General features: G+C 34.8%; 2 protein-coding genes across 3 annotated transcripts in view; one reads left to right on the top strand and one right to left on the bottom strand.

Moving 5' to 3' along the window:
• LOC105233295 (uncharacterized) overlaps nt 1-26021 on the bottom strand; it is a 115405-nt gene that overhangs the window by 17025 nt on the left and 72359 nt on the right. The gene's annotated exons all lie outside the window — the stretch shown is intronic.
• LOC105233293 (fibrinogen C domain-containing protein 1) lies at nt 20578-22161 on the top strand. The gene is made up of 3 exons (XM_011215332.4): nt 20578-20861; nt 21012-21545; nt 21599-22161. Exons 1-3 carry the CDS (start codon nt 20647-20649, stop codon nt 21753-21755), a joined length of 906 nt encoding a protein of 301 aa, XP_011213634.2. The 5' UTR covers nt 20578-20646; the 3' UTR covers nt 21756-22161.

Here is a 26021-nt window from a genome sequence, read left to right as displayed (position 1 = left end):
CTTAAGTCAATATTTGTTGCATTGTACTCAGAAGCATAGCATTAGTTTATGACAGTAGTAAATCGGATTAAATAAATTTTTAGGAAAGAAGTAAAATATTTTTTTGGGTAAAAATCTAAGCCAAAATAATTAATTATTTATAAAAATTAATAATAAAATTGCATATGCAGGCACTGTAAGTGTAAGCTTAAAGTTTCACTCTTTTAATTCAATTAGTATTGTATTTTATCTGACTTAAATTCCATTCAACGTTAAAATTAGAAATAATACTACGTCCAATTAATGGTTTAAGTATGCTTTTATACAGAGTAAATATTTATTTTGCATTTCAAATATTTTCTGTAATCATGCTTTTCTTTCATAATTTACATACACATAAGCATAAGCACATATAGACATCTAACCAATATTAGTGCTTATTGAGAAATTCGACCGAATTCTTTTTTACACAGTTAACAATTGTATAATGCCTTCAAGGAATGAGAGATAAGAAGAGATAATTGCTTTAATTTTCTGCAACAAACTAGTTATTCATAATTTGACGCTAATCAAGAAAATATTAATTTAGAGCTAATTCAATTGAATGCACTCAAAGACTAATTGACATTCATAGAATTAGCTTTGAATATATTTGCGGTATGTATGCACTTTTGGATATTCAATTTATAGATGCATATTAACAATAAGATAAAAGTACATTTTATATAATAATCACATCAATTAAGCATCAATAAAATAACATACATTCAATTATTGTGATGGAAAAAGAGTTGATATCTTTATTTTAAGAGAAAATTGTATATTGTATTCCCTATAGAAATTAAATAAAAGTAAGTAGATTAAATGACACAGGAGTGATTCATTATGAATTTGGACTGAGATAAATATTTTTCGTTTCCTAACTACCAGCATCCTTCATGCATATTAGACATTTTTTGTGAGATTTGAAAAATTATTTTCCCGCTAAGATAAGTAACGGGTGATTTTTTTGAGGTTAGGATTTTCATGCATTAGTATTTGACAGATCACGTGGGATTTCAGACATGGTGTCAAAGAGAAAGATGCTCAGTATGCTTTGACATTTCATCATGAATAGACTTACTAACGAGCAACGCTTGCAAATCATTGAATTTTATTACCAAAATCAGTGTTCGGTTCGAAATGTGTTTCGCGCGCGTGTTTTGTTCAGCGATGAGGCTCATTTCTGGTTGAATGGCTACGTAAATAAGCAAAATTGCCGCAATTGGGGTGAAGAGCAACCAGAAGCCGTTCAAGAACTGCCCATGCATCCCGAAAAATGCACTGTTTGGTGTGGTTTGTACGCTGGTGGAATCATTGGACCGTATTTTTTCAAAGATGCTGTTGGACGCAACGTTACGGTGAATGGCGATCGCTATCGTTCGATACTAACAAACTTTTTGTTGCCAAAAATGGAAGAACTGAACTTGGTTGACATGTGGTTTCAACAAGATGGCGCTACATGCCACACAGCTCGCGATTCTATGGCCATTTTGAGGGAAAACTTCGGACAACAATTCATCTCAAGAAATGGACCCGTAAGTGGCCACCAAGATCATGCGATTTAACGCCTTTAGACTATTTTTTGTGGGGCTACGTCAAGTCTAAAGTCTACAGAAATAAGCCAGCAACTATTCCAGCTTTGGAAGACAACATTTCCGAAGAAATTCGGGCTATTCCGGCCGAAATGCTCGAAAAAGTTGCCCAAAATTGGACTTTCCGAATGGACCACCTAAGACGCAGCCGCGGTCAACATTTAAATGAAATTATCTTCAAAAAGTAAATGTCATGAACCAATCTAACGTTTCAAATAAAGAACCGATGAGATTTTGCAAATTTTATGCGTTTTTTTTTAAAAAAAAGTTATCAAGCTCTTAAAAAATCACCCTTTATATATAATATGTATTTTATACATACAATTCCATTAATTTTATAAAATATTTTACTAACTAGAACTATTTGACATTCAGAATATCAAATCGATTTTTGGCATTTTCAAAGCCTACCGGACGTCAAAATTGATATAAATACAACGATTTACGGTTAGGTACTCACTAGTGCTCATTTTTGCAATTCTAAACTTCTAGTTATCGCTAGTGCATTTTCTCCAAAAGATAGCTAGTTATTATATAAACATGTCTCCATTTCTCGCTTGCGTAAATTTTTGTACGGTGACCTGATTGTTATCCGCGAAATGGAGCATCCTACAAATTTCTAGTATTCTCCTTATACATTATACATTTTTAGGCGAAGTTTTCGGATGCGGGAGTATGTGAAAGCACTTGCTTATGACCTTTCTTATGATTCGGCAAAATAGCACAGGTTCTTTTTATAAGAGCATCTCAATAACCCCCTTGTCGGAAGATCACGAGTTTCTGCTTATTAATAGCAAAAATTATTAGACTATTTCGCGTTCACGAACTTGATATTTTAATTGTTTAACTGGGTAATATCGATTTATCTGGTTTCTGTTGAAAAATTTTATAAAATATTATACCGAATTCATGCAATATTTGACATATGGAGTTTGGCAACGAGTTGGTGTTTTGATATCTTTCTAATCGGCTCTTTTCAATAGCTTGCATACTCTCCATGTAGAAAATGTTTTATTTTCATATGAATTGATAACAGATTTGTCTATGGTTTATGAATGCCAGTGCATGCTATTGAAATTATCTTGACATCAACGAAAAAGTCATATCCAATGATTTTTAAGGAAAAACAAAGGTCAACGAACTAAAAACGACAGAAAATTAGCACTCATTATTTCAGTATGGAATTACTCAATTTTTCTAACAAACAATAAAATTAGCTCTTAAACAGCACTAAAGTTTCTTACACTGTCGCACTTCTATATATCAATCTCCTTGATTAAAGAGGAACAAATTCGCTAACACCTACAAATCAATATGACACGTGCCAAACAAAAGAAACAAAACAAACTACAAAAAAAAATGTGCGTAAGCCTAATATTATTCGTGAAATCTTAACTGACATCCGTAGCACAGCACTGACTATATTTAGTAACTGCCTACGAGTACTTTATTCTTTTTGTTCTTCTCTTAAATAAATTTGTTGGCTAACTTTAACGTAACATCATCTTTAGGAGGCGGGCAATCATTATGCTGTTGCAGTTGTAATGAATATTAAAGGAAACCCATCAACGTTTTGCCGGAAATTTCCAGAAAAGGCGGAAGTGAAAGCGCCAAGGCAATATGCGTAAGAAATTTTATAGGTTATAACAGTACTCCATAAGTATTTTACTAGTGGAATAAAAGAAAGAAGAAATCAGTAAACCGAGTATTGGTAATCGAGGTGTTAAGAGGCGGCTGAAGAAATCTGAATCTGAAAAATATTTTAATTATTTTTTATGCAGTGGAAAGTGAATTTATAGAATTTAATTTCCAGTAATTAGTTTACGAAAATAATACGATCATGTAGTTTGTATTGTTTATATTAATCTAACCTAATATATTATATAGAAAGATATCATTTGTTATTTGTTCCATAGCATCTCAATTTAAGAATAAATATGAATATTTAGACCGTAACTTAAACTGTGTGACTCGATCCCTAACCTTATACACTTATAACTAATGTATCTATTTTATCTGATATCATGTTTAACTATGTTTTTTAGCGAAATTGATAAAAAGCCAAGAGTCTCCAGATCATAAATATTTCCCAGGTGAGAATAAGCTTCAAATTTAACCGACCAATGGTTACAGCGTCTATAACTCACATTATTTATAAGCTGTAATATCTGACAATTAATTTTTGATTAGCAGTTGAAATACTTGTTGCTAAGTGAAAATGTATCAAAAATTGTTTCTCGTATTCCTGGGCTTGTTTCAATTCGTGTCACATACGCTGTTCCCAGGTGCGGAGAGACAAAGCTAATAGTTACGATTATTCATATGACAAACCTTTTTAACACGCTTTTCCGTTTACTACAACAGACAAAACTTTCTTTTCGAAATAAAACCCTGCAAATGGAAAATAAAAGCTTAAAGCTGGATATACTCGTATATTGTGATGGACATGTGAAATAGAACAAGCAGTTGAAATATGCACAAACACCCACTAAATCTACGTTTTCCAGCCAAGCACGAATACATAAATATATATTATGCTATACTCTGAGTGGTGAGTGGTAAGTGTCGCCAGTGGGTCAAAGGGGTTATGTACTCACTTATTCCACGATAATAGAAAACCAATATATTAGTGTGCAATGGATATTAGTGTACCATATATTAGAGTTCCCGTTCGTTGTGGGGATAAATGTTGATGTGCTTACCGTGAAAGCTACACATTTTCTATCATTATAGAATAAAGCTCTTACTGAAAGCATAAATAACCCAGTACAGTATGCAGTAAGTTTTTATATTTAGCTCACTCGGACACAATAAACTATCTATAGATCGGAACAAGTGATAAATCTCGGAATAAAGAATATATAGAAAAATATATATAGTTTCTAATAAAAATTTATATAGACTCTACATATGTAAGTATAAACAAAAATATATCCAAAAACTTGAAATTGTAACTGTCGAGACATTTGTTTGAAGTCCTATGAACATATGAATATCTTCAATTGCGCTTCACTTTTCTGTTTGCTCTCATTCATGGATATAATTTTTCAAACATTCTTCACTTCTCGAAACGTTCCTAACCTTTGCAGACTTTTGCATAATGAGCATTGCAATTTCCTCACAGAGCTGTGGCCACTACTGTCTTCATTCTCTCTATAGCAATTCTTGAGGCTTCAAGTATGGTTTATCGTTGATTTTACTGCTTGGTTAAGTAACAAAGTAATACATTTATATGCTTGTGTTGATGTGGCTCCATGTGGTTGCATTATCAGTGAGAACGTATTACGTAAAGAGTTCACGCTTAGTGTAAATGTAACATATTTCTGCCTCAAGCGCAGCATTTGGGGAATAGAGCGAGCACACACGTACACAAACGCGCATACGTACACACTAATACAAATGTGCATCCATTATTATGCTCGCCAGCGCTCCATTTGTATTTTTATTTACATATGTACATACATATATATATAAATGTACATAATACATGTGTGTGTGTGTATACCGACGGCGGATGACTTGTGGCAATTTGCTCTGAGATAACAATAAAATGCAAAAGATATTAGCAATGGCAGTGGCAATGCCACCAATGGCCATGCAGCGTACACAAGGCGCTACAGCAAACACACGTCCGCACATATTTATACAAATGTCTGTGCGAAAAGCATACATATAGGCGAATATGCAAGTAACTAAGTGTTTTTGCGGCCTTGCGGCCTTGCGGTCCTGTGGCCACTGAGTAACAACATGTGGGAAAAATAAAAATTAATTTATTATCAGTGGGACGCATAAAGTTGAAAGATTTGTGGTTCAATTATATGATATTGCAAGTAAAGCGCAGGATACGAAAAGCGCTCAAAGTGTGCGCCCTTCGCATAACGGCATTAGTAGTCGCGCTATGTCGGTTGAATGTGTTAAATATATGTGCGCATAAACACACTTATGGGTACTAATCTGCCCTCATTTGTTGTTACTATAGTATGTATGCTACTCTTTGCAAAGATGTATGGCAAAGTGTGTGCACGAGGAGAAGCTTTAGAAGTGACGCTTTGTTTTATTAAAGATGAAACTCTTTATATACATAGTAGTTAATATTTATGTGGTTATAAGTGGCACACATCTAGTACAAGATATTCATAAACACTTTGTGAAAGCTTACATGTAACCAATCTCTTATAACAAATACCGTGCAAAATAATGACATCGTACGTGTACTTTTATACGGATCGGTTCAGGAATTGAGGCCTGAAAGTCATATCAACTTTCTTCAGGTGAGATTTCGTCTATTATAGTTTTCATATCATTCTCATGGCTTAATTTCGGAAATGTAAAGAAATTCTAGCCACAATTATATCTTAAACACTTGTTCTAATTATAAAATTATTAAAATTTAATTCGTACGACATTATTACTATTGCTATCGATTTTTTGTACTTGGATGAATCTGTTCTATCTCTCGTATCCACAGCTATTTTTCGTAAATGCTATGATATATTTGGGTAGTGATTTTTGTTCTTTGAATATTTAATAATACTATTTTGCTTCAAAGTACTGTCTTTGACTCTCGGTAGCAATCTGTTTCTGACCTATTTTGCTTTCATTGTCTACAATTATATTTCGTATATCAATTTTATATTTTTTGAAAACATATTCCACTAACTAATAATTTTAATTGGACTAACATTTATGTACTCTATACATACACATATTTCCTTACTACATTTAATTTGATTAATTAACATTATTTTGAGGTTGTTTTACCGATTACAGCGATCTTCAAACTCAAAATCTCAAGATGAAGAAATTGCGTTGCATCCGAAAGCATCAAATTAATCAATTTCACTCTTGCCCCCGTAAAAACATAAGCATTCTTCTTCAAATGGTATTGGCTTTGAACGAGTTCGCCCTTTAAGTTTTCCATTAACTAAATACATACTTAGACATACATATGTATATATTATTCGCTGTGGAAGGGCAGTAATTATACATAGCGGTAAATAAAGACATTATAATCTTGCATTTTTCCATACTTTGGGACTTATTTCTTGTGTGCAATCTACTTGGGTTACTGAGTGGACCCGTAACGAAATAATGGCGATATGTTTCATTTACTGTGTATCGATATGAGAATGTACTTATATTGGTTCTATTACTATTATAAAGCTAAAAAAGGTATTTGGGATCATCAATTCTTTGTAGTTGTTGGTCTTTGTAAACTCCGCGGGCAATATATACAACAATTTTTTCGATATCTCAATAGCTCTCGAACAACCATCTTTTATGGCCGTAAAAATATATTTTATGGCATATTTTGTTTATATTCGTCTGCACCATGTGAATGTGGGTCTTCACTGGATACGAAAGGCACGTTCGAAGTTGTCACACTGAGTCCGAACTACATTGGAATGGTTACCAGGGTCATGTTTTTCACCTAACAATCGACATTTTTTTCTATAAATTTTCTTCAAAATATTAAAATTTGACTGACTCAAAGAGCAATATCTCATTAAACAATTGCCAGAAACGCCTAAAATCTATACTTTGTTCTTTGAAGATTTGGTCTGATTTTGAAAAATCATTATAGTATCGCTCTCTCCTAGAAACAAGCCATAGTCTACCTTATCAGTTTTAATTTGATAGATCATATATACAACTTAAAGAAATAGATCATAACCGTCTATTAGATGATCTATGTCCGTCTATTTATTTTGATATCTGTTCGAACGTCCAACTATTTAGAATAATATTTACATTAAACACTTTTGGTGATGTAAAGTAAAAAACTTACACTTCCTACATAAATATAAAAACGGAAGATAATTTATCAATTGTCATAAGGTAGACCGCATTTATAAAAATATAAGTATCTAAACATATTTATATGTACGTACAAACTCATAAAAAATGAACATTTGTACGTAGCACGTGATAACTTTGTGTTGACAAACATAATTAAGTGACCTACGCTGCAAGAAAGCAAAGAATGGAGACAATTGAAAACGGAAGAAGTGAAAGACACTCGATAATCATTCAACGGAAGGTTGTACAAATACACATACATATATATGCACACAAAACTACACATAATTTCTGTTTGGAAATAAATTGAAAACAATTAATAATCGACAGAAAACAGCAGGAAATGAGCCAGAACTGCTTACAGCAACTTGCAGTTAGCACAAAAACAAAAAAAGTGGCAGCTATGAAATCATTGACAAACGATATAAAGTGAAGCGTTCTTGAGGACGGATAATCTATGCCGGTCTTGTGGCGTCCACATCTGTAGGTAGGTCCATGATGTCAGACAAATGAGCGTTGGAAATACGACAAATTACCGTAAACCCACAAATACTTAGCAATCCAGCGCGGTAGGCAAACAGGCGATGAGCAGAGGCGGAGATTTGGAGTGAAGAAAGCGTTTGTTTTCGGTTGCCATCGATTTCGAACGCTTATAGCCGGTAAAGCCCGGCTGTAAGTTTATTGTTTGTTTATTGAAAAATAATTGCGCATCATGGTAGCGACATCCGACATCCGCAACAACAACAACAACCGCATAAAATGAATGTATGGAATTTCTTCAGGCGACTGGAGCGACGGACATTGAACCAACAGCAGCGGGGCCGATGAATCCCAGCGATAACCCGCAGGTAACCTCTTGTGCGCCACTCAAAGGGACCAAGTCGAGCGCACAAGCACAACGCTCCATGCATATTTGGCTTATCTTTTGGAGTTTAACATCGTTCATCGGTTTCTTTTTTTTTGGTTTTGCTCTGCTCATTTTTCATTGAATTTTGCGTTTTGGCCTCTGATACACTAAATAGATAGCTCTATGTAGAAATGTGTGTGTATACAGGCGTACGTGTTGCTGTTGTTACTGCCATCAACAGCATCATTGTTGTTGTTATTATATTACTTATCTGTAGCTGTTCTTTTGGCAGCCGTTTGCTACTGGCTCCTCGCTGCTGTTGTTTTCCGTTTATGGACAAATGGTTTTAGCATATCGTCTAAATCAATCTGTTAACAATACTTATGGGGATTTTGCTCAATTTTCACACTTCCAACTCCGAATAGATGAGCTGAAAGTACAACAAATAACAACTTTACTTAACCACGAATCCTGCATAACAATACGGCAGCAACAAGCAGCTGCATAGCACAATCCAATGTTGATTGCTGGTTGTTGGGCAGATGCGTGTCCAAACGCCGGACTCAACGCCCACTGTTGTGCGGTTGTAGTGAAATTTCGGTGTTTGCTTACGAGCTTTCAGCTACTCATTGCTCATGCCTTTGATCCCGTCTAGGCGGCCTTTGCCGTGGCCTTTGTAGCTTATCTGTGAGGTTATAAATTTTATTGAACTTCAAAGTGTAAACCAAAAAGCATTGCTGAAAGCTGAAACTCTTGTCTAGTGGGTTTTGCGCCTTTTATGGGATTTTATTAAACATATCCGCATAGAATTTGATCGCAATGGTTGAACGGATAATCAATTTTCAATAAAGCCGACAGACGTTGAAATATTTGAGTTAAACTGGTAAGCTCAGACGTTGTGGTTTTAGCAATGAAACTATGAGGTTTCGTGAAAAATCAAAGATATGTTAGTAATATTTAAATTGGGATCAAAAAAATTTGTGGAGAGATGAAGGAGTCATGCAGAGCCAATTACGAATAGAATACTTCGGCTCAATTTACGTAGTTGGAGTTCATTTCCAGCCAAATATTTGTAGGTGAAGTGCAATGCAACCCTATAATTTGATGTTCACAAATGGATATCCATCACATGGGTTTGTGTGACTAAAAGAGGCATATAACATGGAGTTTCTGTATAAAGATCATACATATTTCCATTACAATTTACTCTCTTCCTCCACTTTTAGGCAATTCTAAAGTCTTACAGATTTTTTTCGCTCTACTATAAAATGCATTTCTCGGTTTAGTCTCAAACTCACTTTACTACAATCACTTTCTATATCACGTAATATGGGTTTTTAGCGAATATCTTTAGAACATCTTTTGGCAAGTTTATTTTATTAGGTTTTTTGATTCACTCAAATAGAGAGACAATGCGAAGAATAATTGTTTACCTACATTGGTATTCTCCGGGCCAACAATGACTTCAGAAGAATATAAGACAATACGTATTTCTAACCGATCCACCATTGTATAATGCTAGTTAGGCGTCCAAAGTCTTCATATTGTTCCTCGTAGCAAAAGCAAGTTAAATGTGTTAGGTTGGGTAAAACTATGTGTCGGTAGTACAAACTTTTCCTAAAAATTTCGAAGTTCAACTATGGATTCGTATTTTAAGAAAAATTTATAAGGAAGGGAATTTTAAATTAACTGAAAGCTACTAAGAATTACGTTTTTTAAACTTTTACACCTTTGAGTATTTGTGTTTTTAATTAATGTTTAATGGCACCATTAATATTAAATTTAATAAATTTCCATATAAAAATGTTAACCCTCAATTACCGAGAAATCCTCTATAGCTCTACAGTTTTGACGGAAAAAATTCTAAAACATTACACTAATTTCCAATTAAACTAGTTTATGTACCAACTAAAAAGTTTTGCAGTTGCCCTGTGTGACACCAAAAAGCTCGTATTTCAACTCACTCAGTTCACAATATTTAAATACAAATGTGCAATAAAAAGAGGAAAACTAAGTTTGACTGCGTCCAGCTAATAATTACAGTCACAAATCAACCTTTATTATCTGGCCAAAGTTAGTGCCACCCCATATTTACAATGGTGTGTTTAGCATTTCGCACAGAACGCAATAGTAATCAGAAAAACTAATGCACGCTCAGGTAACATATATTATACGTGCACGGATGTGTATTGAGTTACCGCTACACCTTGCTGTTACCTTTTAAATGTAATTGAAGCTAAATAAGTGTGAGTGAACGCACTATAATGGTGAAGCAGCATGTGGGCGGTGAAAGTGCAAAGTTTCATTTGGCAAAGCGTCCTTCGACAAAGTGAAAGTTGTATGCAACCGAAGAAAATTAATTAACAAACAAATGTGAGAAGCGTCGAAAAAGGAAGCCAAACCAGCAAAAATGGGGGAAAATAAATTACAAAAGCGTGAGCTGCATACCCATATTACCTTTATTACAGTCAGGTTGCAGGCGTGTAACGACAGCCGATGTAGGTGGGTAAGGTGCTAGAGAAAAGCACAGAAGACATGAAAGTAATGCATTGTGACTGAATCTGATGTTAAGAAGAGTCGGAAGGTTCAACAAACCGAATGCAGATACCGGTATTGTATTTCACAAAATAATACACTATCTATTGATTATTTGGGTTAATCAAAATTGAAAAGTAATGGTTACTATAGCTGTTCGTATATGATTTTAGTTAAAGATAAATATATGGATTGCTATTATTCCAAGCCGCCGGTGGTTTATTCATCGTAAAATATACTAAATAATACTCTTCGGAAGCAGGGCAGCAGTGGAAAGTGTTGCCAGAAGTAAGCAACTTCACTTATACTGGGTGCCAGGCCACAAAGGCATCGAGGGCAATGAAATAGTGGACCAGATTGCCAAGAATGGTATGCGGGTATCATTCAAAAACGTGATCAACATTGGAAAACCCATGCATTACCTTCAAAAAACTACTTTGTCAAAACCCGATAGAACGAGCTATCTGGGTGCAAAACAGCAAAGGTCATGTGCAAAACGGTAGATCGGAAGTACACAAGGCCTATTGACACTTGAAAGAAGAGGCTGTAGGAACATGATGGTTGCGGCACACGCACGCAGGATGAGGCTGACAGGTCGAGAAGACTGCATGAAATGTCTAGAGCAAGGCACCAGGGAAACAATGGAGCATCTCTTATGCACTTGCCCCGCATTGACAAGACTACGCTGTAAACATCTGGGTCGCCACGGTTCGCCTCAAGCGCAGGCTTCCTAAAGAATGACTACTCCTCTTGGACCTAGCAGCTAAATCTTGTATCGCAAATGATCAAAGTGGTTTATCCGTGACTTACTGGCCTACCAATCGAAAAGTAGTGTCCCACATAAGTAAGTGTGCTAATTATTTCGACTGACATTTTACTTAACCTAAAAATTTCAAAATATTATTCTGATTAGGATAAGATTTAATAATTTGAAATAGTTGTAATTCTAAAGATGTGTATGACGGAAAAGTATTGGACGCATCATCCTGGAAAAATTGGGCACGCGAAAGCCCTCTATCCCATAAACGACCAAATTGAACGATGTTGAATACGAGTGGATTCCATCCAAGAAAACAATGTTGCATCGAGGACTATCTTGAGAAGTGTTAACAATCAACTACGTTATATGGCTTTATAAATATACTCTCAGATGCTTCAGCTTCGTATTTCAACTTCAAAATTCGTTGCTAGTCTCAAATTAGGCTAATTTTTGTACAAGTGTCGAGTTGGATATCTTTTAGGTGTATCTTCCACCAAATTGAAAAGCTTTTTGAAAGTTTATCTTTTCTTAAAAGTAAATATTCAACTCCTGAAATGTTAGAATTGTTTCAATAAAGCGATTATTTTAGAGATCATATTACTGATATTTCAGGTTTATTAAATATATGTTCTATGTATAAAATACAAAAGAAGACAAGAACTTTTTTCATAAAAGTATAATTCCTATATTGAATGAAATAAATAGTAACATAAACGACTGCATAATTACGAAATAATAACATATTTTATAAGATACTTATTATGAAAGCAGCGGTTTTTTTAGTTCGTATGTTCCTGAATCTATAACTGTATTCATATTTATAACAAATACCTTCTCCAAATATATGTTGTAAATTAACCTCGGACACTTGCCTCATAACTTCCGAAGAAGTTGACATCTTTATGTTCGCAATAACTGACCGCTATAAAATGCTTAATTAACCTTCATATCAGAGTTATTTCAACACAGCATCTAATATATCCACTTAAATCCTCGTAACAAAAGATATGTACACTTTAAAGCAGTTAGCAGAGTACTAAAAGAGCAGTTTATGAGCACTTACCACTGAAATATCACACACACATCCAGCAGATGTGGCAAAGCGCCAACCAGTGGGAGTAAACTTGCAACTTGTGAAGAGTTGTAAAGTGTAAGCCAAACACACAGTTATACAAAATACAGAAAAGGATGCACAAAGCAATCAGCCGTGCTATGCCAAGTGTCCGCACACAAAGCAATGCGAAAATTAAGTATGATGAAAGATAGTCTCGTATAATTTCCGTAGGGTCCAATTACAGTTGAACTTTTATGAGGTGGAATGCACTTACACCTTAGCTACGGCATGCGAAATACAATGAATTCGCTTCGAAGTAACTAAAGGAGTGCATACCAATACAATATATACCGTACAATAAGATAGATGAAACGCCACTGTGGCAAGCGTGCGGAGTGCGGCAAAATGAGGTGACCGGTGCAACACTCCCACGTGATTGAAGTTTCAAATTTATTTAAAGCAAATTTGTACTGTTGTAATGAAAGCAGCAGTAGCGCAGAGATCAGTAGATCAGATGAAGGGGCGTACGGGGAGTGTGGGAATGCTAATGAATGCTGATATTATTTACGCAAGTCGAAATACTCGTGAAAAGTTGCATACCAAACTGACATTTGAACTCGGAGCTCGCACTGGAAGCCAGAAGGCATGCAGAAGCCACTTGCTGGACGCCAGACAAAATGGATATCGATTACACAGGGCATTTGCCACGCCATGACAGGCAATATGCAGGAGTTTAATAAATGAAAATATGCAGGAGCAGTTGGAGTAAGTATAGGGTAGCTATAAATTAGTAAATATGAACGCATATTGTTTCCGAAAATTCCGTTTTAATGGAAAAGTTTCGAACGACTGCTTAAATTCGATTATACGCGCCCAATTGCTGCAGCTACACGGTAAGCTAAGGGTTTAACGGATGGTGGGCAAAAAAAATAAAATAAATCACTTTCGCAGACTTGAGTTTCCCGTGCGCTACCTTGAAAGTGTGCGATTATGCTCGCAGTTGAAATTGGCGCTAACAAAAACGAAAGCGCAAATCATGCTGCCGAAACGGGCTAATATTGTTGCAGTAACATGAAACTTTGCGCATTTCGCTTTTGAGTAATTTTAACTTTTTTCTTGCCTGTTGTTCAACAAACAGATGAAAATATCATCAGTAACAACACCAACGGAGGTAGAGATAGCAATGAGCAAAGTAAGTAGAGTATGTGTGCACACATAAAATAGAGGAAAAATTGCGCATAAATTTCACACACACACTCACATGTGTATACAAAAAAAAAATTAAAACAACAAAAAATTGTATAAGGAAGCTCAACCACTTTTCTTATCAAACGCGGCAACAAAATTATACCCAAAGGATAAACAAAGCGCCACAATAAGCAAGGCATTCGACATGGCAGTGGGCCTTAGAAGGGCGACAAAAAGGACAAGCAAATACAGAGCACTAAATATATACGGCACATAGCGCCAACACATAGATAAAAGCATATCTAGTTATCTGCGGGGGCGTGCAGATATTGCAGGTGAGCGCCGCTGCTGCTGCGTTGTCGCGGAGGGTGAAAATCCATTTGCGGCCGATGTTGTGAGCAAAGTGAAAAACAACAAAAACCAAATCATAAGCAGAAACAGCTATATATAACATAACAAACAGAAACATAACAACAAAAGTCATTCACATCTTGCGCACATACACACATTTGCATGTACATATGAGTGTATGTGTGAATGCTTGTCTTTATTTGTTAACCGTAGGTGAGCCATTAAGTGTACGCTTTCCTCTTAATAAGTGTGCAACAACAAAAAAATACTTTTAACAATGTCTACAGCTATGCCTTGGCTTAAATTTAACTTTTCATTGGCGTATCTGTTGTAAGGTTGGGGACGGAGAGAATTTTCGTGTTTAAGTACAACTGTATGTATGTTCAGGGTACGCACATATTAAAGCCAACATGCAGATACACAAAAAAAGCAATAACAAACTGATGTGCATACTAACGAGTAAATGTGAAAGGGAGGAAGGAGGGTTGCTTATTAACTAAGCACACATACATACATATATAGAGGGTGGCGTATCTGTTTCGTAACTCCCACCTAGCCACGCAGTTTCCATGGTTATTCAGCATATCTTTCGATATTAAAATTTAACGTCTAATTAGCGGCTAAATTTACGCTGCTACTTTTTTAAAGCAAACAAGTGGGAGTTATAACATTCAAAATATTAAATTACCCATTGCACTTGAGTTAGTGTCTCGTTAAGAAGTTTCATTTACACGGAATTTGACTTGAACGAAAATGGACTGCTCTTCATACATAACTTCTTCACTTCCGTTTTTTTGAAAGTGGAGGCTTTTCTTGTGATATTACTTTTAAAATTAATATTTTTCTTTTCGGTTAGATTTGTAACCATAAAGTTAGATTAAATGGTTAACCAGAAATGGCAATGATCTTACTTTGTGTGGCCATGGGGTTTTGCTCCTCAAAACCCCTTGGTTTGACATTTTAAAAATATATTTGCTAAAAAAATGTTTGTGAGAGCTACGTTAAGATGTTTACAAAAGCTACTTTAGAGCTTTTTACGAAAGTCACGTTGGAGATTTTAGAAAAAGAAACATTATGTTTTTTTGTGAAAGCTTCTAAGTAAGCTAATGAAGTTCTTAACTTAAGCTAATTTGCAACTTTTCAAAGAAGTCATTTTTCGAATGGTATGACCTGGTGATACACGGATATATCCACAAGAATATTCCAAAAAAATTGCATTTTCATGGATATAAACTGGTCCATTTAAATTACGTCCGAAAACCAAAGCGATAAAAATGTTTTTCATAGATTACTGCAACCCTTTCCTATGTTCGACTGAAGTTTGATCTCCATATGTCAATTAGTGTGTGCGACACGAAACTCCACAACGCATTTTTTCAGTTTCTCGAAGCAGTTCTGTCACAATCATCATCGAAAATTTAATTTTCTGTCTACAAACCCACTCGTCTACGACGAGTTGCTTCACGTAGATGTCATAAAACGCTCAAATAATATTCATTTTTGACAGTTTGATTCAATATAGATCTTGAGTTTATAGTATCTACGTCTTGATTTCTTGGTCCTCATATTACTGTTTCTCTAGGCAGTCTGTCTCTCTAAAATCTTGTGTCACCAATGTAACCAATTTTATTCTTGAAATTCAACAAAAATCACATATATCAACTGGTGTTAGAAGAGTACAGGGGAGATGATCTCTAATCTTTAAAAACCTTAGGAAGAATTTTTTTTGAGTAGTTATAGATGCAGCGTTAACGAAAGACGTTTTCAACGCATGAAGTTGATTTTCTTCCGCCGCGACTGCGCGTACCGACTGGATTCGGGAGAAGGCGATCCTAGCTAACGAACAAGCGGCTGCCCAGTTGTCTTCAAGCACCTGGAGAATCAGGGCAAACATTTTCGCGCGACGTGTTTCTATTCTGTTTCGTTAGAACAGAGGTACGCGATTAAATCCAGTGATCAAGCAGGCTTCCTCAGATATTGGTTTAGCAAGAAGAGGTGTGTTTCGGTAGCACCAGGCCTTTTTGGAGGGCCGGGAATAGGCCGCTGATGAATACCGTGATGGGAGGTAGAAAACGGTGCTCATTGGCTTTTTTGACATCAAAGGCATTGTCCACCATGAATTTGTTCCGTCAACGCCAACGTCACGTAATGTGAAAGTCCTCAAGAGACTCAAACGTTAAACGGGTCCGACAAGACATCGCAGCCGATTGGAAGTTGCACCACGAAAACGCCCCGGCTCGCACCGCCTTTCTTGTGAACAGCTACCTAACCAAGGCCGGCACCCCGAAGCTTCCACAATATTCCGGAGAATGCCTACCTCGACGCCTTCAATGCTTGTAAATCACGCTGGCAGCGCTGCATCGACGCAAGAGCCTATTTTTAAAGCTTTTAAAGAACTTGTTACGATTGGCTTAATGAATTTTTTAAATCAGCTCAGTTCTATGATTTTCCACATATAATAATTTCCATTTTTCGTTATTCTAAGAGACTTTATGCCGAAGTGCGTGAGCGAGCTTCATAAAAATGTTCTCGAATATACTTGAGTTAAGACAAAAGTTAATGTAATCAGTTCAGAATTTCCACTTGCCCCTATATTTTCTATGTAGTGATTTTAGACATTTCAATTGACTTAAAAACGTTAATGTTCGTCGAAATTTGTGATGTGATCAAATCGGTCTAGAACTCTATCTGAATTCTATATCCAGAGCATAATGAATGAATTAATGTTTGAAACTTTCCTCTTATATCCATAATAATAAATTTAACCTGATTGTTTCACATGTCCCTTGTCTGAGTAAATGAGTTAGATTCTTGAACATAATGAAAAATACAGTAATGAAACTATGAAAATTAGGGCGGGTCGATTTAAAAATCGCTCATTGCTCTGTGAAAATCGTATTGTAGGGATCAAAATAAGAAACTTTGCCGAAGGAACCATACCTCTAAAACGAATTTTGATGACCCCCAATTTGGGTCGAACTTTTGGGTAGGGGAAAATTTTGAAAAATCCCGCTTTGACCCATTTAGAGTGCTCCAATCGAGTCCAAATGTATGACCGACCCCCGCTAACTTTGGACGGCCGATCTACCCATGCCAGTGGCACACCCCCTGGAACACCCCTGGGGGGTTCCCCATACAATCATTTCAAAAAATCAGATAAATGGCAATGTTTTTTCTTTGTTTTTATTTATTTATTTATAATAATATCTATTTTTTCTCTTAAGAAATTTATTTAGTCAGGACATATGTAAATGAAAAAATTAATTTAAGTGAGTTATAGAAAAGAAACTAAAAAAATTATTGTTTGAAGTCTTTTTTTACTTTCAAGTCTGGGCAATTTCGCACGGCTCTCTAATGTCGTCGCCATAACAGCCTCTACATTTTCCGGTATAACCCGTTTGGAAACGCTAGCTAGCAATTGAACATGTCGTTCCGTTCCTTGTCCATGTGATGGAATTATTGGATCATTAAACGGTGGATCATCTTGATTTAAATATTCTTTCAATGTATCGTACGGAATGCTTCGCGTGAATGGTGGTTCGAATACGATATTTATAACTATCATTCAAATTGATCATTTCCGTATAACTTGCGCAATTAAAATTTATATCTGGTTTTTTATAAACTCTAAGTTCCATTGGCTCGTCAACATCGGTTCGATAGCGTAGAATTTTCTTGATGGCACAGTCGCGCTTTTCTTTCCTATCATCAAACAACATTGATAACAAGATATTTTCCGAATGCGCGTAATATGAATTATCTTTAATTACTTGATTGACAATTTTGCGTAAACGAGGTTCTAGAAATCGTGACCAACCAATGAACTTGAAAAATAATGCACTGCCGTACACGACAGAGCTGTAATACTTGATATTGAAGTACATTGGCACATAACATTTAATTATAAATTCAACCAGAATTCTTAAATTTGCATCTGGATTTTCCGTTGTCACATATAATCGCAATAATCTAGCGGCCTTGGTGAGCCACCGAGAATGTACAATTTTCCCTGGTTTGATGTTAGCCAGATCCACCGGAACCACGCCGCTAGAAATTGCATGGGCCATGTCGTATAAGTACTTCGAATCGGTGGAAAATTCTTTTTTTTCTGGAGCAGGGGGCATATTTTGCAACTCAATTTTTTGGAAGCCGTCCACCACCTAAATATATATAATATTAAAATAATTAAAATGTTTGACAATTATAATAAATGAGTGATAGCAATAACTTACCGGAAGAGTTTCACAAGTTTCGATTTGACGGCTCAGTTTTCCGGTTGCCGATCTTGGTCCGGTGCTGGTTGATTTATCCAAAGTTTCAAACAAATGCCGAAACGGAAGTTCGTTGAAGTATTGAAGGCAAACAAACCAATGCAATGGTCTTTTTAACAGCAATTCGAATCCTCGTATAATTCCACCGTGTGGGCCAGTGTTTGTTGGCTCACCGTCAGTGCATATTCCAATTAATGTATCCAGTGATATATTTTTATCGTTGAAAAAACCATTTAATTTGGTTGTTTTGTATTCAGCGGTTTCATGTTCCAGTCTTACGTAACCAATCAATTCAGAATCGGGTTCTCTCAAAATAACAAGCTGAGGTTCTTTTACCATCCTAGTAGGATACTTCTCATCAATTTTATCTATCGTTAAAGTATCATCTTTTCTGCCAGCGAATGAAAACGCTAACAAATTGGTATCATCTAACCGTTTGCGAAGAACTTCTTGCCTGCATTTCTCTTTTTCTCTGCGAACTTTCGATTTATCCATGATGAGAGGTTTCCCATGCTTATCTTTAATTTTAAAATCATGCAAAAGAGCGGTTCCCAATGCTGATGCTACTCTGTCAGGCACACCAAATCTGTCACATACCAAGGCAAAGTTAAAACAATCGTATCTCTCTGTGTATTGTGAACTTGTGCTTCTATCCATATCTTCTTGAACCGGTGGCGGTGCGTATGTTGAATCATCGGGATCTTGGTATGTTGGCATTGATGACATAGACGTTGCTCCTTGCTCTTCAGTTTCCATCATAAATGCATTCATTGTTAGTCTTCTCTGATTATGTTGATCGTGCATGAACTCTTTGAGGCGTTCGGGAACTCAGCCGCATGCATATGGAGCTGCCTTCAAATCGCATGTACATGTTCCAATGTAAAAAATTGTTTCCAGAGATTTTACATACTCTGTAAATTGTTGGGTGTTGTTTCTTCTCTTGATTTGCTCTTGATACTTGTCAAGCAATTTATTCAATTTATTACATACACTTTTTTTCAGCATTATTTCCATACCAAGTTTTTCCCAAATTCCAATCAACTTATCTTGTACTTGAATAGTGAATGATTTATGGGAAAACTTTTTTTGTTCTGTTTTAGCACGTTCGCTTAAGTAAAAATAATATCTCAAGATATCCAGATGGGTTGGTAAATTAAGATCAGTCAAATCAGTAGACACACCAAAAACAGTAACATCATGCTTGGGTATATGACTCATTGGGTTTTCGATAGTTGTTGATGTAGTTGCTTCATCTTGCGGTGTAGAAGATGGTGGATTCATTGTAAGCTTTTTGATTTGGAATGGTCACTTCACTTATTATTTTTTTTGAATTACTATAGTGGTTATTGCTTTAGTTCTCCTCACTTTTAGACGTAATAATAATGAAATTGTAATTTCAATTCTATTTCAAAATTTGCCCCTACCCGAAAGTTCGACCCAAATTGGGGGACATCAGAATTCGTTTCAGAGGTTTGGTTCCTTCGGCAAAGTTTCTTATTTTGATCCCTAGAATATGATTTTCATAAAGCAATGGGCGATTTTTTTGCCTCCCGACAAATCGACCCGGCCTAATGAAAATATATCACTTATAGTATAAATTAGCAATAATACTAAATAGGTATGATTGTGATCTATTCACGGCTTCTTACGCAACATTTTGTACGCTCGCAACATGTTGATACAGAGTATAATTGTTTATAATCGAGATAGATATAGAATTATGTCTTTATTAATGATCACAATGACGATAGGAGTTGCCTGAGTAAGAAGTAAGATATATTGATTAAACTTGGTACAAGTGGTGCTTGATAGCTAAGTGAGCTTGCCATGTGGGTGGACCGATCATTTCTACGCCAATATAATGCTACAACTAAGCTACAAGCTAAGATACGAAACTTACTTCCCATACATCACAATTCTAAAGTACTTCACTTTACAGTATTAAAATTAGTACCAATTAAGTTACCATAATAAAACTTTGTAACTTTTTTTAATATGTTGACCCCTCTGCTTAGGGCTGACTGTTTATCGAAAATACATATCATTCAATATGTAAAATATGTTGTTCAAATGTTCGGTGATACCCGAACTTAGTCCTTCCTTACTTGTTATTAATAGCTGCAACTACATGCACAAATTAATGATATAGATTATTTCAATTGAATCAATACTTCAGCAAGTGTCAGTTTTAAGTGTGCATCCACACTGTTCGCGCAGCTCGTGGAAAAATGTTTCGCTTTGCTATCATTATTTTACTGCATTATATTTTAATCTGTCCAATCAGATTTTGCTTTGGTCAGTGTAATGAGACAAGCAAAGTGTGCGAATGCAATTGCAAATGTGTTGTGCAAATAGAAGCCGTTAATGATGATGACATTGTGGAAAATGTGAAGAGTGAAAATAAAAACGATTCCGAAATCGAAAAGCAGCTTCGTCCGAATCGGTAAGGCTATTTCTGAATCTTAAAAAAAATGTTAAATTTGTTATAAGCTCTTTACTTGTACATATTATGTTGTTAATATAATACTATTCATTTGTTAAATTGCTATCGATATACTTGGAATAGTACTCGTACTTAGTAACGTTTTTTCAGCATATCCAAACCGTCTAGTTGTACTGAAGCAGCAGCTTACAGCATGAAAAGTGGCATTTACAAAATACAGCTAGAAAAATTTAATATCAGAGACCTCGAGATATTTTGTGAAGAAGACGTGGATTTTGGGGGATGGATAGTAATCCAACGGCGTCGAAATGGCTCTGTAGATTTTTATAGAGATTGGCATGACTACAAGGAGGGATTTGGTGACTTGACGGGAAACTATTGGATTGGTTTGAAAAATCTACATGCACTCACTAGCAGCTGTCAGCAAGAGTTGTATATTCAAATGAGAAGTCATAATGGTTCAGACTATTATGCAAGATATTCAGAGTTTCATATTGGTGCTGAGTCAGAGGACTATGCTTTAAAGATATTGGATGACTACAGTGGCACCGCTGGTGATTCCTTAACAAAGCATTTAGGAAAGAAGTTTTCAACGTATGATCGAGATAATGATGATGCAGATGATGAAGGAAACTGTGCGTTGCATTTTAAAGGAGCTTGGTGGTTTGGAGGTTGCTATGATAGGTAAACAAATCTAAATTAATAACGTATCCGGTGATTCATCTTTTATTTTTCAGTCACTTAAATGGGGTCTACGGATCTGCTAGATATGGTATGAACTGGAATAGCATAAAGTTTGAGGAATCTTTATTATTTGCGCAAATGATGATACGACCAAACCGTAATTGCCTTAGACGAAGCCTGATGTTGAGCAATTTGAATAGATATGTCTAAATGATCATTAATTTTCACTAATTATTTTATGATTTTATGAATATTGTAACTAATAATATTCTTATTCACAGAGTCACGGAAATTAAAATCCTAATATATAGTTATATTCAAATCCATCACTAATCACACTATACTTCGAAACACGTTGAAAAGAGTATAATAGTTTATTACTTTTCAGCATATTGTAGTAAAATTTATTCAAATTGTCGAAAAAAAATCAGGATCACGGAGTTTTTCGTCGCTCCGGCTGTTTGTGCAAGTCACAGCTTTAGTTAAGATTAAATTACTTATCTAATAATTTTTTTGTTGGTTTTTTTGTTAGTTTTATTTTTTTACTTTCTTTAACAATTTTTGTGGGTCTAATATTATGAGTTCTAATAAACTTTAAAAATATTTTCCAAAACCATTGTACTACTTTTAATCTGCCTCTTGAACTGCGAGTTTCACCATTTCTACAGATATTTTTCCCAACGCACACACATTCATATGTGCTTAAGCTTACAGGTGCACATGTTGTCGCCCCGGCAGAAATGCATGGAATGAAAATGCATGAAATGAGTACACACTGTGTTTCATACGCCTTTCCCCATTTTTGTGTGTGTGTTTTCACTTAGAATTACAATTGTAGTTCTGTGCGCTATCTCATGCAATACACTTACAATACAAGAAAAATAAATTGCATTTTCTGCACCGGCGGCTTTTTGCCTATAAACACAATAACGGAGAGTGCACCAAAGCATACAAACACATACATACGTGCATAAGTACATTGAGTTGGGCACACACACATGACGTAAAACAAGAAAACGCCTGCAAACATGGAAGCTTTTTGTCGAGATCTGCCTGACACGAAGATGAATGTAACGTTTTTAATGTGTCTAACTACGTGTGTTTCGATGTGTATGCTAGGAATATACATAAATATATGTTTCGTTATGAACATTTAAAAAAATATAGTTATACGAGCAAAATTAGATAAATTTTTTTATTAATAAACTAACCAAAATACATTTAGTTAATTTTATTTTGCAAAAGATAAATTAAATATAAATGGAAGAACCCTAAAGCATATTTTTGTATGTCCCATTAATTCTTATTTTCTCTTTGCTACGGTAAGCGCATAGTGTGGATAATCTTGTAAGGACTCAAAGTACATTGAATGAACGCAAAATTTTCGTTTTTTGTCTTGACTTCCTCTAGTGGGTTTGTTTCGCTATGTATTTGCTTTGGTATTTTAGACTCTTGCAACTTATCGCCACAGAGTATAACAGTTTTCTTCACCTAACCTTTGTATGTAGCTCCTAAAACTAATCGAGACAGATATAGGGCTATATACATACATATGTACATATAAATGATCAAGATTACGAGACAAATTGAAATCCGGTGATCGGATGGTAACCTCGCTCACTCCCCTTATAACTACCATAAGCGCCATAAAACAATAAATAAATACGCCAGAGACATTAAATTTTACCCCCGACGTGGTACGAGAGAGCTTTAATAGAGTCAAAATTCGACGTCGGGCGCGGCACCGCCCACTTTTAGGTGAAATTACATATCTTAAGATCGGCTCAAACCAATTTCAACCAAATTTTATATGTCACATTCCTCTGACATTTTTATGGTACAGTGTCAAAAGAGTCAACCCTACTTCCCATACACCATATAAATTTAAGTTACACTTGAAAGCTTCACTTTCCAGTTTCAAGAACGATTTACTATAACAGGATAAAAAAGTGCATTTGTCTAAAAATTGCGCAAATCGAACCAAAACTGTTCGAGCCCCTAGGTACTGAATATGTTAACACGGTGCTTATAGTTACTTTTTATCAAAAATATCGGTCACTGCGTGAGATATATGTATAATTGAAATTCAGAGAGAATCTTTTCCTGATTGTAGTACGACTGTTTGTCAAAAATAGATTGAATCGAGTCAATACTTCCCTAAGCTGCAATGCAAATAATTTTTATTGACAATCTTTACAGCCAACTGAAAAAAGGTGTATTCCAAAAGTTGTCATTATGGTTATGTGAATATAATGGTTAAAGTCACTTGTTAAGATAAAGGTTTGACTAAAGGAAAGGGTTAATAAACTAGTAAACAGTACCAAGTATATACCTAAACTAAAGTCAATATCTTTCTAGGCAAAATAATTCAACAAGGTGTTATTAAATAGAGAGAAAGAGAGGAAAGAAAGAATATAGAATAAGAAAAAAGGTGTGGAGAGAGAAAGAAATGAAAGTGTATTCTCCGAAAATTGAAATGCGGTACCGTGATGAATGAATAAGCAACAATATCTATTGAGTATCTAGAAGATTTATTAAATATTCAAAAGAGCGGATCATTAAGTAAAGTATGTTCATATTAATGTGTATCTATTAATTTTAGATAAGGTGTCTTCCTTATAATAAATATATAATACAAGCATCTATTAGTGAAAGAATTGGTCATTAACTGTATCCATTGGACTTGCTCAAGTATTACTACAATTTACTGTATCTTCAATAAAATCTGAAAGAAAGTAGACCAAATATCAGGGAAGAAGGCTGTCAATCAAATATTTAATAATAAGTTGAAGGTGGTAAATGAAATATCATAAAAGTTCAGCACCTAAGTATATGTATAACTTGTAGATATTCATAAGGCAATATAAACAATCCAGTTTGCCAACTTTTGTAGCTTAAGTAAGTATAAATTCGACAAAGCACATCGTGAATTTCGAACTTATATATACAATATCATTTTCTAAAAAAACCAAAATATTCATAAATAAATTTTAATTATTTATGTACACAAATCAGTGGTAATCAAAAGCCACATAAAATGAGAAACTTGTCTACAAATGAAGTTAGGTAAACGGCGTAAAATGAAAAATAATTATTTTATTTTATCCCAATTATATATCTGTGTACACAAAGGCTAAGATATTTCATATTTTAAGAATTTGAGAATATATACAAACACGTAAGTAAATTATAATATATAAAAGTTTGTATGTTGAGTATGACGGTGCATGTCCGCAATATTTGCCTGTCAAACAAAGAGTGCGCACTTAACAACATTGACATGCAACCATGAATTTGTGCATAAAGTTTGAACTTTATGCGTCTGCTAAGCATAAATAAACTGTCATTTTGTCTGGAAATTGCCTATGCAAAGCAGCGCATGTCAAGCGCATTTACACATGCAACACATGTGTAAGTATACTTACGACCTGACAAAGTAATAGCTAGGAAGTAGTAGCAGCAGTGTTGCCATATCTACATTAATTTTACGATTAACTTTCTCCAAAAAATTCCGTATGTTGCAATGGAACGAAATACTTTATAAGCTCATTAACTTTCATAAAAAAGCAAATTTTTCGAATTTTCAGTCGAATAAGAAGGAATATTTTAGAAGTAATGGATATGAGCTCTAGTAAATTAAATTGGACTCATAATAAATAACGTCTAAAAGTGTATTTTTTTGTATTATATAAGTTAATTAAATTAGAGCACATCGTCTAAGCTTTGCACCACTTTCTCTCCTTTCGTACAGGCTCGATAACGATCAGATTTTCCTTGTATTTCTTTTTGTATTTTTCTTAATGATTAAAGTTCATCACCTGATTCATATTTTACCAATAAACACAGCCAAGTGTTTATTTAAAGTGTGGGCAACAACCCACCGACTTGCATTACAGATTCAACTCGATTTGTATTCGATTAAGAATTAATGTTTTAATTAGATATTTTTTTTTGTATAATAAATATCCCTTCAGGAAATTTCGAAGCATTGTTATGTTTCATAATCTAATTTATACAATATTTCTTCAAATAAATTCATCATTTATTTCTAATTGGTAATATAAATGGGTGAAAGATATTTCATGCAATAAATATAAATATTTTTTACTAACTAACACATAATCAAATATCCAGAAATGAATATGCTCAATACACTGATGCAGGTAATTGGGTTTTGGTTGCTAGTTGCAAAAAATATACATAGTTATCGAATTATCTTAATCAAATAGAAATGTAACTATTAAAATTAGTTTTTAAAATAAACTTTTCAGAGTAACTAATACTACAGTATAATATAGAATATTGTCAGCAAAAAACAAAATGTTCCGAATCAAAAACTGTATATGTTAAAAAACATTATCGTCTTTGGTTAAAACCAACCAAAGTGGCAACGCTGTGTAGCAATTGTGTAGTAGGCGCTGAATATATCTAATGCTACATACATACGTTGTTTTTAATTAGTGAAATGTATCTGAT

Source organism: Bactrocera dorsalis, chromosome 1, assembly GCF_023373825.1.
Source record: "Bactrocera dorsalis isolate Fly_Bdor chromosome 1, ASM2337382v1, whole genome shotgun sequence".
Lineage (NCBI taxonomy): Eukaryota > Metazoa > Arthropoda > Insecta > Diptera > Tephritidae > Bactrocera > Bactrocera dorsalis.
Note: the sequence above shows the minus strand (reverse complement) of the source record. Positions and strands in the feature narration are given on the sequence as shown.